The 13,236-nt window shown below is 37.6% G+C and overlaps 1 protein-coding gene across 4 annotated transcripts in view; it reads left to right on the forward strand.

Annotated features, from left to right (window-relative positions):
• Nucleotides 1-13,236, forward strand: part of POLR3B (RNA polymerase III subunit B) — an 82,063-nt gene that overhangs the window by 51,673 nt on the left and 17,154 nt on the right. For 3 of the 4 annotated variants that reach the window (XM_061988916.1, XM_061988917.1, XM_061988918.1), the window contains 3 exons: nucleotides 1,663-1,821; nucleotides 3,266-3,383; nucleotides 5,071-5,213. In XM_061988916.1, the coding sequence (XP_061844900.1) occupies nucleotides 1,663-1,821; nucleotides 3,266-3,383; nucleotides 5,071-5,213 (420 nt within the window). Of the gene's footprint in view, nucleotides 1-1,662; nucleotides 1,822-3,265; nucleotides 3,384-5,070; nucleotides 5,214-8,358; nucleotides 8,607-13,236 lie in introns of those variants that run through there. The other variant, XM_061988919.1, reaches the window with a different exon arrangement.

Below are 13,236 nucleotides of genomic sequence, written 5' to 3' on the forward strand. Positions count from 1 at the left end.
TTATTTGTTGTCTACATGAGTAGTGATTGCAATTCCGTGCTTGCAATAGTGAAGTGAAATTGCCAACATGCAAATAAACTTCTGAGTGTGTATAAAAAAAATAGCTAACTTTTGACCTGAAATGAAAAAGTGAAAATGGTCCTTTTTTAAAAAATATTTTACAAAAAAATCTAAGGTACTAGATAATCTGTTCTGCTGGACTTGCTTTATAGACAGTTACCTGAACCGTAGTAACAGAGAGGTCTCATTATTTTTTCCAGTAACAAAAGCAATAGATGAAATTAGGCTTCTCAATGTATTTGGGGAAGGAATGGAAAGCATGGCATTCGTTGTGAACTTGATGCTCTGAGGGAGCAATAGCAGTATTGCCTACTTTCTGAGAGAAAATAATAGTATTGTCTAAAGCAAAATAGTTTAAAATTAATGGCCCACCTGCTTAAAAACCCCCAACACCTCTGCAATGCAGAGTATTTTAAGTAAAAGTACGTAAGCACCAAACAGAACGGAACTAAGGGAAACCTGTGTTTGTGCTAGTGTAGCCTGGCTCACTTTCTCCACAATTCTTCAGCACTTCGTGTTACTGCTGCTGGGAGTGGGAGGAGAGTTGCCTGAAAACTTCTCTCTTCTCTCTCTTTATTCTAAATAAATTCCCTTGATAGAAGACATAGTACAGCATGATCAAATTGGTTTTAAGTTTTGGGTGGTCAAAATCAGATTCTTCCATGACTTTATTCCCCCCCCCACTCCTTTCCTTCTAGTTGCTAGGCAGCAATAATAGTATTCCTAGACATGTATCTTTGGCGTTAATGTCTGCCGCATTTAATTTATGCCTTCTTTTCTAAAACAACAACAGGCATGATTTAAAACTGAATGTTTTCTTTTCTGGTAGACTGGTAACATTTACAGGGAGAGCTGTGGTGCTTGTCAGGAGTTACTTGACACAATCTAAAGATGTAGATGTACTGTATGTGACCACAACCATCTTTCATATGAACTAAAATAGTTTAGACTTATCAAAAAGACTTTCTTTTGGGTGTCTATAATTCAGAATGTGATGAAAGTGTTTAGTATTGTGGCTTGTTGCTATACTTTGAGAGAAACTCCAGAGATGTTACTTTTCTCAACTAAACTAAAACTATTTTATAACAATACATGTAATTCAGAATTCTTTCAGTTGGGAAAAAAGTGAGTAATGGGATAACTATATGAAACAACTTAATCAGTACTTTACTGGTAGGCTAGGTTGTGTCAACCACAAACATGAATAAAAGTTCAGGTTTCTTAGAGCTCCTGAAAGGAAGATGTGCTGTTCTCATCCTCTTACAATCTCTTCTTGTGTGTTACATGTGCCTGTGGACCACCAAAGGTAAGAGAAACGATGAATGCATGTATGTACAGAGGCGTAGGAGTGAATTAGCATAACTTCAGGATTGGACCGTAGTCCACTGTCTAAAAAATAAGTAGCATGCATAATCTGATTTTTAAATTGTGAGCTACTAGTTGTCCATGTACAATGTTATACATACTCAAGACAGTGAATAACTGATAAAAAAATATTTAACATTCTATAGCTCAGTGGATGGATCAGCATTAGTGTTTTATTTTGGTGTGTTATAAAGAATCTTTGAACTCTTAGGCAGATGAGTTTGTGTTATATTCTAGGTTTTGGAAGATGTCTTGTGTATAAGAATGCCAAGTGTACACTGAAGCGTTACACGAACCAGACGTTTGATAAAGTTATGGGTCCAATGCTGGATGCAGCTACTCGTAAACCAATCTGGCGCCATGAAATTTTAGATGCTGATGGTATCTGCTCTCCAGGTATGTCAAACTACTTGTTCAATCGTGACATGCTCATAATCTGAGGTAGAAATTACTGTTCTGTTACTGTTTCTTGTGCACCTAGTTTTATGCTCAGTGTAATTAGTAATTTTTTCTTGAAGGTGATGGTATCGTAATGGAAAATTTTAAAATGTTAGTTTCTGAAAGCAGTTTGGTACCAATCATCTGGGTTTTTTTGTGCATGAGACGAGGGAGTTTTATATTTAAGTAAAAGAGTGAGTCTTTAATAGTGTGAATCTACTGAAGCATTACATCTGATAATCTTGTCACTCCAACCTGGCAAACTTCTAATACTGTAGATTTGTACTGATTGTGTCTTACATTTTCTATCATTTTTTTAGTGAATAGATTCCTTATTATTTTGATTTAATACACTAAAACCTCATAGAATGCTGTCAGTTAATGCAGTTGTTGAGGAAGTAAAATTTTGTGGCTTTGACACTTTAGAAGTATGTTTGGAGAAAGATAAGAAAATAAATACAACTCCATTTAGTTATGAGCACGGGTTTATAACTTTCCAAACAAAATAAATTTGAGAAACAATTGTCCCATACTGTCATACTTCAGTTAAGAAACAGCTTAATAGATCTGCTGAGATATATAATAAGAAAGGTGCTGTAAAAGGCAGTGAACTTAATTCCATTATAGCAACACAATTGGGTCACTTCTGCACTTTATCATATCAAAATGGATCTTTCCAAGTGAATTTTTTTAAAAATGGCAAGAATCTTCTGAAGTATTAGGATAGATAGGGCTGGGGTGGATTTCAGACTAAGGTTGTTCTCAGCTTATAGGTGAAACCCTCTTTGAAGTAGTTGATGTGGACGGAGAAGAGATATAGGCTGAAATTCAGTGTAATTTTGTGAAAAAGGTGGGGGGCAGGTGCTTGATGTGCATTAGTATCAATGGACATGCTGCTGATCTAGGGTTTTATGTGAAGGGCAGGATAAGAGAATGGCGGGGAAAATAGCTAATATGTGAGACCAGAAGCAATAGGAAAAGGTAGTTGCAAAGAGAGGCTGTAAGGTAGTCTTGCACAACTCATTGTGGAAATGATATGATGTCTCAAATTTAAATGTGAATTTCTAAAGTTTGTCAGTTCCAGTGTTGCTTGTTAATCTTCTCCATACTAACAGCAAATGACTTCACATGCTTTTGTGTATTCTTTAGACCCAAACTATGTTCAGTAGCTACTCTCATAGTGTACCCAGCACGCAAGTTCTTCTGTTTTAGTTTAACAGAAAGAACCTAGTTTTGTGATTCCCTTACCATGCAATATTTAGTAAAACATAACATAGCATACTTTCAGAGATGTTCCAGTTTGGCTTCCAGCTTGCCTTTCTTTAAAGCTGAAAATGTATTTCTAGCATAGGTAGCCACATAAGTAAGTTTCATAGTGCTTTTTTTTCCTTGTCCTTTGTAGGTGAAAAAGTAGAAAATAAGCAAGTCCTTGTGAACAAATCTATGCCAACTGTGACCCAGATGCCCCTGGAAGGAACTAGCGTGTCTCAGCAGCCACAGTACAAAGATGTGCCAGTAACGTATGTTGCCTGCCTTTATAACTGGGGAAGGGTCATGGAGGAAAGGTCTATTGAGAGGATATTCCATTTTAGAAAAGTCAAAGGAGTAAACTTTCCTCTGAAAATTAAACCTAGTTCTCTAGGTCTTGGTTTTTCACAGAATTTGTCAGATCCTAGGCTATTTTCAGAAGTGCCTAACCACTTAATCACTAATAAGTTAGATTCTGACACCTGAAAGGCTGGAATTGCAAAGAGGGGAAGGAACTGTACTCTCCCTCAGGAATCACTGAATAGGTTCTGAGGAGAAACCAAGGAGAGGGCTAAGACAGTGTAGATGGGAGAGGAATCACTCATGAATGAAGTGATGGAGAAACAGGAGAAAAGCAGGATGGGTGAGAGGGCAGAGAACAAGTGTGTACTTTGAGAGTGAGCATGTCTGTTCCTTACCAGCTTTCACAGAAAATGACCAATGCTCACTGGTGCTCAGCCTTGACTTTACCAGAAGGAGGAGGCCAGGAGATAGGAGAGGCCTTTCTACCTCAGAGACTAACAGTCAGCTCATTTTTGCTACTCCAATTAGGTGTCCTTTACCAAGGCACCAATCAATAAGAGTTTTTCTCATCCTGTCCTGAAGGAACAGAAGAGGGCTTCTGAGATATGACATTAAAGTGTTGCATAAAACTTAAAAAAATAAATAAATGGTGAAGAGGTTTTCACTATTTTTGCAGGAGTAGCCTTGACAGTTTGGTAAATTAGCAGACAGTAAGGCAAGCCCAGATCAAAAAGGCAGAATTAGCTTTGCTGCACTTCTATGTGTTTCATATAGTCAAGAAGAAGCTTCAGATTTACTCCTGATACTAATACTAATAAATACTAATAATCATACTAAAAAATAAAAACTAATTATACTAATAAATTATTAGTAATGATACTAATAAATAAATGAGATGACAGTGTAATTATCAAGAGGAAGTACATGGATCCAGGACTCTGAGTTTAGGTGTCATAGTTTGACCATCTCAGCTACCTGAACAATGAGGCAAAAAAATCTCCTAAATAAGGTATTAAAATCTGCTCTACAGTCATTCTGCAATATACATTAAAAAGCTGATACCAGGATAATACTCTTCTCTGTCATGCCTGTCTTTTTTCTTTTTCTTTTTTCCCCTCTCCTTCCAAAATGTCTGCATCTCAAACTCTAGAGTTCAATTGTGTCTGCCTCATACTATGTTCTACCCCTGGTTCATTTCCACACCTGATGCATAGTTTCGATCAAGAAATTATGCCTTAGTTCTGTTCTTAAATACGAACAGTATAGTCCTTAAACTCTCTTCTTCAACTGTAACTGTCTATTTGGCTTCTGTTTGTTTACTTGAACATCCAAAAATTTGCAGTGTTCTAGGAAGGATTTTTTCCGTCAAGACCCCACCTGACGAAAAGAAATACGTTGCTCTTTACCAGTTTGTCTTAATTCTTCCTTTGTTTATATTGTATCTCTTAAGCCTTGTCTTTTTCAGCAGCACACTGTACTCTGGAACTTTATATGTACATACACACACACACACACACACACATATATGTAGAACCTTTGCTTCTTTGACATTAAGTATATAAGTTCTATGATGACTACAGTTTGACAATAGATACTTGTTTGTAACTTGTGTTTGGTTCATGGACCTAAATCTGCATGTTTTTCTTCCTGTACTAGCTACAAAGGTGCAACTGATTCTTATATTGAAAAAGTTATGATTTCATCAAACGCAGAGGATGCTTTCTTAATCAAAATGTTGTTGAGGCAAACTAGACGTCCAGAAATTGGAGATAAATTTAGCAGTCGTCATGGGCAGAAAGGTAAGCTACATGTTTAATACAAATAAATGCATGTTGGCTATGCCTGCTATACATATATAGGATCAGATCATTTATGAATGCAGTGGTAGGAGACTATATCCTTTTTTTTTGTTAAGTTCATCTAATTTAGCAGTGGTGTTTCTGGATCTGGGGAGAGGAATCAACAAACACAGCTCTCTGACAATGAATCTGAAAAATATAGTTGCCCATTTTAAACAAGAACACATTCTGAGGTTAAGTTGTTTCATTTGTTTTCCAAGTATGAAATCGACTGTAGGTGATAGACTTGTCAATGGGTTATCAAGAGAGAGATTGAAGGAGTGAAAGGGCCTATTCTGAATGGACAGAGGAGACCAGAGATGGAAGGGAATGCCTGTGAGTCATCTGTGCAAACATATTGCTCTAAAGATGAGACTATAGATAGATAGCTCAAAGATACAGTGTAAAGGGAAGCAAATCAGGAATGCAACTAGGAGTGCACCAATAGACTGGAAAGAAGGGGAAAATGTTTTTAAAAGACACCTGGGATGTGGTCTGAAGCACCAATAGATCTTCAAACCAAAAACTGAAAATGGATACCTACTAGGAAGCTGCTTGGTGGCATATAGGTCTTCAGTGTTAATAGTAAGATGAAAATCAGGGTCTTGTTTCCATCTCTGCTGACAAAAAGTAGTAAACTCCCTTTGACCTTAATGGCAAAAAACCTCAACCTCAGACCACCCAATCTGAATCTCAAAGGTCTGGGAGGTGTGGGAGGGATGTTAAAAAATAAGTGACTGAAAAGTCTGATTGCAACTGACTTAAAAGTATGTTTTGATCCCATTGGTCTCAATGAGGGATAGATTTTGACATGTCTTCATCTATGATTCTATGTTTTCATCTATCTGTACACTTGAAAAAATCTAGATTATTAGTGCTTTCAGCACAACCACCTACCTTACTGTATGTGCTGTGCTAAGCCTATTACCTGAATGTTGCAATCTTGTTACATTTTTAGGTCTTATTTTGGTTTGAGAACCGTCAGTCTCTTGTCAGATATGATGGGGAAGCAGAGGTTGATGTTACCAAATACTTTCCAGTGCAGCACATAAACTCCTTTCTTGTTACTAAGCAATGTGATACTGTCTTAATAGCTACTGGAACAACAAAAAATCTTCCTTGCTTTGATTTTGAGGAACTGAAACCAAAGCATCAAGTGTAAAGCACACCAGCCTCTTGCATCTGGTAACACAGGCATCTTGTGTGGAGATCAGAAGGAGGGAACTGAGGAAATAACAGAGGACACTGTTTAGATTTGAAATATTGATGCTTAAAACTAGCTGTAGTCAATGAACTTGGCAGTTACACATCAAATTACAATACTATCTTGCAAACAAACTGGCCTTTCGTGAGCAGTGTTCTCTTTGTCAGAAGACATGAGAGAGTGCTTTTTGTTAGGAGGAGCTCCCTGAAAGTGTCCTTTTCAGTGTTTTGTGATGATTCCACTCTACTCCAAGGATCACCTTGGATTTGACCTTGTACAGTTTCACGTCCTGTATTCTTGGAGCAAAACCAGAAAAGTCTGTGTACAAATATGCCCTGGAGTGAGTCAGGATGATGTACTTACACAACATCCATACATAGATCTGAGTCAGTCAAAAGAGGTGAAACTGCAACAGGCAGTATCCATTTCAGAGGCAGATCTCTCTTAAATGAAGCTTAAACAGAATAATCTCCAGCATGTTAAGTGCCTATTTGATGAAAACAGATATTAAGAGCTGTTGCTTACAGGTGGACTTGAGGCACAAATAAGAAGTAATTTTTATAATGCTCCGCGCCACTCTACTCGCATGTGTAGCCTGAAGTCAAACTTGAGGTCCTTTATGAGCCTCTAGGCTACAGAAGTACATAAGCATCAGTGGCAATGAGGTACCCAGGTATAGAATGGTAGGGTTGGAAGGGACCTTTAGATATGATGTAGTCCAAACCCCCTGCAGAAGCAGGTATAACTGAAAGACTGCATCCTTGTCATGAGATGCAGAGCTAACCACAGTAATCCTGATTTCTGTAAACTCCGGGTTTGGTGATCAGATCATCTGCTTAGAGCAAACCTGTCAATCAAAAGGGGAGTACAAAATGGTACAAGGAGTACAAAAGGCAGTAGTTGATCTTAACATCAGCTGTTACCAGATGCTGTCTCAAGTTCATGTGTGTTTACTATCAGTGCAGGCTTTCTCAGTACATCCGTCTCTCTCCAAGATCACACTTACTTCTAATGTCTTTCCATAGACCCACAAAACTGGTTCTTGAAACTCTGTATTCTAAGGAAATCCTTTCATTGTTTCTGCTGTCATTAAGAAACACAAGTTCTTCTTATAAGCATTGAAACATTTTTCCTGATTGTATTTTCAAGGTGGCTTTTGATCTAAAAATAAGAGATAATTCTCACCGAGTCCCCGTGTGATTTGGAAACCAGTACTCACTGAAGGCTTCCAAAAAGTAAAGAAGCAGCAATACACGATTGACTTGCCTTTTAAAATCCAGTCTAGTTCTTGCACTGCAGCCATATAGCATAGTTTCAGGGAGGGGTAAGATCATTAGCTTCAGATGCAAACAGAAAGAGTTGAGCAGTTGGAATGGTCCAGCTGCCCCATTCCTCCTCTCCAGGAGCATCTCCTTTGGGAAGATGTTGTGTAGAGAGTCCCTTTCAAATAATTTTTTAGTGTCATACATATTGCAGATAATCAGTACTTTTAAGCCAGTGACTGTTTTTAGAGCAAAGCCCATTTCTTCATATATTTTGAGCTTCATCTAATGAGTCCTTCTTATAAGTGGCATGTAGCATTTTAGCTGCAAGTTATTATGTAACAGTACTGTGCAGGACAGATTTTCTTGATAGAATTAAAAGAAAAAAACTAATAAATTATATTAAATAAGCAGTATGGAAGGCCCTCTACTCCCTAAAGCCATATTGCAGCCTGCCTGACACAGTCTCGGTTTAGACATCTTGAAAGACAGACATTGCATGAGTACTTTTGCGACTCATCAGACCTTGATATTTGTGGTCAAATGCAGAAACAGTTAATACGCAGTGTATTGGAATCTGGTTGTATTTTCTTTACTACCCAAAAGCCACAGAAAGTTAGTTATTTTTTTTTTTTTGCAGAAAGTAAAATACCTGTGAAAATCCCATGGTGATGAAAAGCAACATCCTAAATTCTATAGGGAACTTTGAAGGTGCCTGTAACTATGCCTGGCATTGTGTCAGGTTGGAATGACTGATCCTCCCTCCACGTATCTGTGCTTTGGACCTGTTAAAATAATAAGCCAAAATCATCAATTATTCAGAGTAACAAATGTCCCTTTCAGCTTGGTTTTGGAGATCTGAGTGGGAAACATTGCAACAGTTGTGTTACAGAGTTTGCAGGTATGTATGTATTAGCTGTCCAGTACATCAATCTGTAGTAATCTCTTGTGATCAGAGGAGCGATTATATTCTAAATTTTTACATTCTGCTAGGATATGTGGCCTTTCTGGTAGTAAACCTCAGTTCACCGGCTTGTAGTACATTATGGGAAATAATGTTACAGGAAATGAAAGGAGAAACGTGCCGAGTGGAGAAGATGTGTGTGTTAGATAGCAAGAAAAAAAAATAATGACAAGAGTTCACTCTTTTGCAACTTCAGTATAAGGCAAAGAACCAGACAATGACATTAACGTTAGATGACAAACAATGATGGAAGTGGAGAAAAGGCACGGAAAGGAAAGGGAAAATCTTCTTTGCTAGTTGTTTAAAAATACAGCTAGTATCACCCTTCTCTGTCATCAGTCATAACAGAACAATATAGACAGTTGTGAAACAGAAAGCATAATACTAACAGTTTAGTGTTTGCCATTGAGACAATTTTTAAATAGCCCTGAATTTGTTCTCTCATCTTCATCTAAATGCAGGCAATTGCCACTTCAAGTTTAATTTGTGAACATTAGCTTCCAGCCCATCATAGGGCCGTTTAAACCTGTGATGTGCTTAAACTAACAAGTACCTTGATTCAGGGGGAAGGAGAGAAAACATATTTCTCTCATATTAAAAATATTTCACAGAAAATATTGATGTATTCTGGAGCTATACATGAAGATGAGATTTGATTGAATTGTAGTGGTAGTTTTAAAGTAATGAAATATATGCAAAATAAGATATTGCACAAACCACATTTCTCAAGTCTTTTTACGGGCTTTTTCCTGTATTCCAAATGGATTTGTATTTCAAAGCTATACTTTGTGGCTGAGGCAAAAGGAAGCAGAGTAAGAGAATTGGAAAGTGTCTGGGATACGACAGATTAAGTCTCACAAACCAGCTTTAGTCTTTTGTTATGGAAGAGCCTTTCATTACATAGGTAGGTAGATTTTGTAGGCCTCTGTAACAGTATAGATCTATGCCACTGCCTCTGTGTTTGCTACCTTCTTTGTGTCCGCTCACATGTCAACATGGTATTGACAGGGGTCACCACTTCTGGCCTGTCCACCACACCCTCTTGTCATGCAAGTCCATGTTTTAGGTACACTTCATCCCAACTACCTGTAAAAGCTATCCTTTCCTGTCTACCAAGAAGTATATGGGGAGAAATGAAGGAAAAAACCCACAGATGAGGCCATCATATTGTAGTCTGACATACAAGTGTTTTGCTCTGTTTCAGTATTCATCTTAAAACTGTCCGTTGCAGTAAAGATCTTTGGGATTGGGACTGTCTCTTTTAGCCTATAAAGTCCTTAAGCTTCTACTCTCTCACAAATAAACATCTACCTACCAGGGAGGATTTGTCCTGAGCTGTAGGACTTTAACTATATTGCATCATATATTTTCCAGAAGAATAAAGAAACTTTTTGGTTAATTATTGTGTTTTTTTTTAATCTTGCCTTCTTTAAGAAAAGTCACTTTTCAAAGCACGGAAGGCTAAAGGATTGTTAAGCTAAAGAAGCTTCATCTGAGTTCCATACAAACTAAATTATTATATTTCCAGATTTCCTCTTGCTTTGCTACAAGTCACAATGAGGAAAAAGTTGGGCTCCTTTGATGTGAAAAAAGCAATATATCACTTCTCTGAAAGAACATTTCTCAGTCTCTCATGTGAAAAAGGATTAACACCTCCAACAAAGGTCCTGTAGATCACAGAACTAAGCAGCAATACTGAACAGTATTCCTGAGGAGTGGAAAAACTGTATTTAGGAAAGAGGTTGTTTGAACTGGCAAACAGAAGCGTTTTAATAGCTGAAGATCTAAGATAAAGGATTAAACCTTTCTGAAGTATCTGCACTTAAACAACTCTAAAGACATGGAAGCGAGTTTAAATTCATGAAAGATGGTCTTTGTTTTCCTAAATGAACCATGTTCTTTAGTGTCAAAACAAAATCCATTCACATCATTGTCAACTATATAAACTTTGTGACAATTACAGCTTCTCTACCAAAGTCTGACTTTGCTTACTTTAAAAAATTTCCACTCGTTTGAGCATCTGCCCTCTGCTTGCCTGACTTCATAGTTGAGAACAAGTTATCTTTCTCCTTTTAATGGACGCTTGTGCGGTACATGTAAGCAGAACGTGTGAAGTAAGATGTTTTAAATGGCTCCTTGTGTCATTTGCCCCCATGTTACAGATCGGACTTGGTACTTTAATAAAACATCAGTGGGTTTATAGGAATTAAATGGTTGAAGTGGCATCAAAAAGAACTTGCTCTTACGGACTGCAGGAATGTGGGATGATTAGTGGTTAGTAGGTTTCCGAAAGGTAGGAATTTCTTACCTTATTTTTATCTTCAGGAGGTGAATATGAGAAAGTGAGGTGTCAGAATGCCATTAAAAGTTCTCATACACTTTTTTTCTGTTTTTAACAAAACGACTGCTTAGCTTGCTGTCTTAAAAAGAAAATTGCAGCATTTTTTTATCTCAAGCGACAAACAGGTAACCTTCTGACCTTTTCAGTAAATCCTCAACTGAACCTCTGAAATTAGGGTGATTTAGCATTTTATGGCACAGAATAAAAATCTCTAATGCTGTTTCCAAATAGTGTATCCTGAGCACACATTTTATTAAGCTCTTGACTCATTCAGCCATGTGTATTTTGTAAAGTTCCTATGGTTATTGTTTTACAATAGCTGCTTCCAGAAGCATTGTAAGGGTTTCAATTAATCAGCTCTTTGTGTGCTTCAGACTATGCAAATTTATCACATCAGACCATTCAGCAGCTCATGGGAAAGCAGTGTACAAACTGTATTGTCTTCTAGCACCTCCTCTCATTTAGAGTGATGTTTTTAATAAGAAAACTAATCAAGTTTACTTATGCATTATTTATCTGTTAATTTTAATTCTGTTCTTTACCTCTTATGTCAAAGGGGATGTAGCAAGTGATATGATAGATCAGTGAGTGATTCAATATGGAACAAAGCTTATGTGATGCAGCACTTTTTTCTTCTGGACTTGTTTTATGCTTAGTTAGCCAGCACGGGATGTAATTAGAGAGTTTGGAGGCAGATGTACATTTTTGTTTAACCTTACACGTTTCTGCAAATCTCTGTCAACTTGCGCGCAATCCACCAGCGCTGTGTTACAGCTCCGGCTCCTCTTAATTGTGCGACGTGGTCTTATTTCTCAGGAGTGTTTCCAAATTCTGGCAAATCTGGTCCATCTGAAATAGACCCCTTTCAAGTCAGTTTTAGCTCTTTAGCCGCCGTATCATTAGAATAAGTAAACAAGCACATTTAGTAATGCGCTTCTTTTTATCTTGCTGATAGAAACTGGTATTGCTGCTGCTTCTATTCACTTAGTCCCCTTTGCTCTCTAATGTCCCTCCTGCTGGTAGTAATTAGTTTTCTATATTAGGTTGTTTTGACTTATTTGATGATTTTTTTTTTCCCATTTGGCGTGTGTGTATAGAAGGCATCTTATTGTGGCCAGTGAAAAACTTTCCCATACTGTTGTGTTTTGTCCCTGCCCCCTCCTTGTCGCCCCCCTTCCCCCTCTCTGCTGAACTGCTGTTTTACAAGTCTGTGTATGTTCGTGTTTGTCAGCAAAAGCCACCACAGAAAAGATAACCGTTCTGGACTCCTGAATTTCTCATGATAAGAATGAGAAACTCTTAAAGGGCAAAAGTAGAGGGGTGAGGGGATCTTTGTGCTCTGTCAGGGGCTTGTGGAGGTACACGGGTGTTGGGATTGACACAGATAGTGTGTGTGTGTGTGTGTGGGGATGGGGGCCATCATGCATAGTCAGAGGGCTGTCATTTATTGGCTGGCATACAATAGCATTGAAAAACACTGCCTGTGGCTGTTTTATACTTGCATGTTAAACCACTGTAGATGTCTGACTCAAGTTTACTCTAATTTAAACTGTTATCATTGCAGTAAACTGCCATGCTCATTAATCCACTTCTTTTTTTTCTTTGAGAGGGACATCTTAGAAGAATTTGTTAGCATTTTCACTGATTTTTTTTTATCTAAGCTGACATTATGAAATTGATACACAAAGCTTTTTTACTAGAGTTTAGTTTGGTTTTCAATTGAAAAGAAATGAGATGTAGCAAGCTGCTGAATGCTTTCTTGCTCAAACACACAACCCTCCTGTTAGTCCACACATACAAAAAAACTTCTTTATGTTTAATTTGTCTGGATGAATAATTGCAGCCTTTTCTGATGGTTCATGTTTGATTCTGGTTCTAGATAAGAACTCCAGAGTGTATAGGTGAGAGCAGCTTTGAGCCCATGGCAGTGCAGATTTTAGTCTGAAATAATATCACTAGATATCAGAAGCAGCATATAAAAATTGTGAGCGAAAGAGAAATGGATGAAACCAAATTTTGGTTTATATCCTGTGTAAATACTAGGAAACAATTTTCATGTGATGGCTGAATTGGTAACATTTTCATGTGATGGCTGAATTGGTAACAATCGGGAAGTCCTAACAACCTGTCGTAAGACCCATGGAGCAAAGTTACCCACTAGTTTGGCTGTGTCCTGTTTATGAACATGGGGAGTAGTTGAGCAGCTCATTTGT

This window comes from Colius striatus, chromosome 1 (genome assembly GCF_028858725.1).
Source record: "Colius striatus isolate bColStr4 chromosome 1, bColStr4.1.hap1, whole genome shotgun sequence".
NCBI lineage: Eukaryota > Metazoa > Chordata > Aves > Coliiformes > Coliidae > Colius > Colius striatus.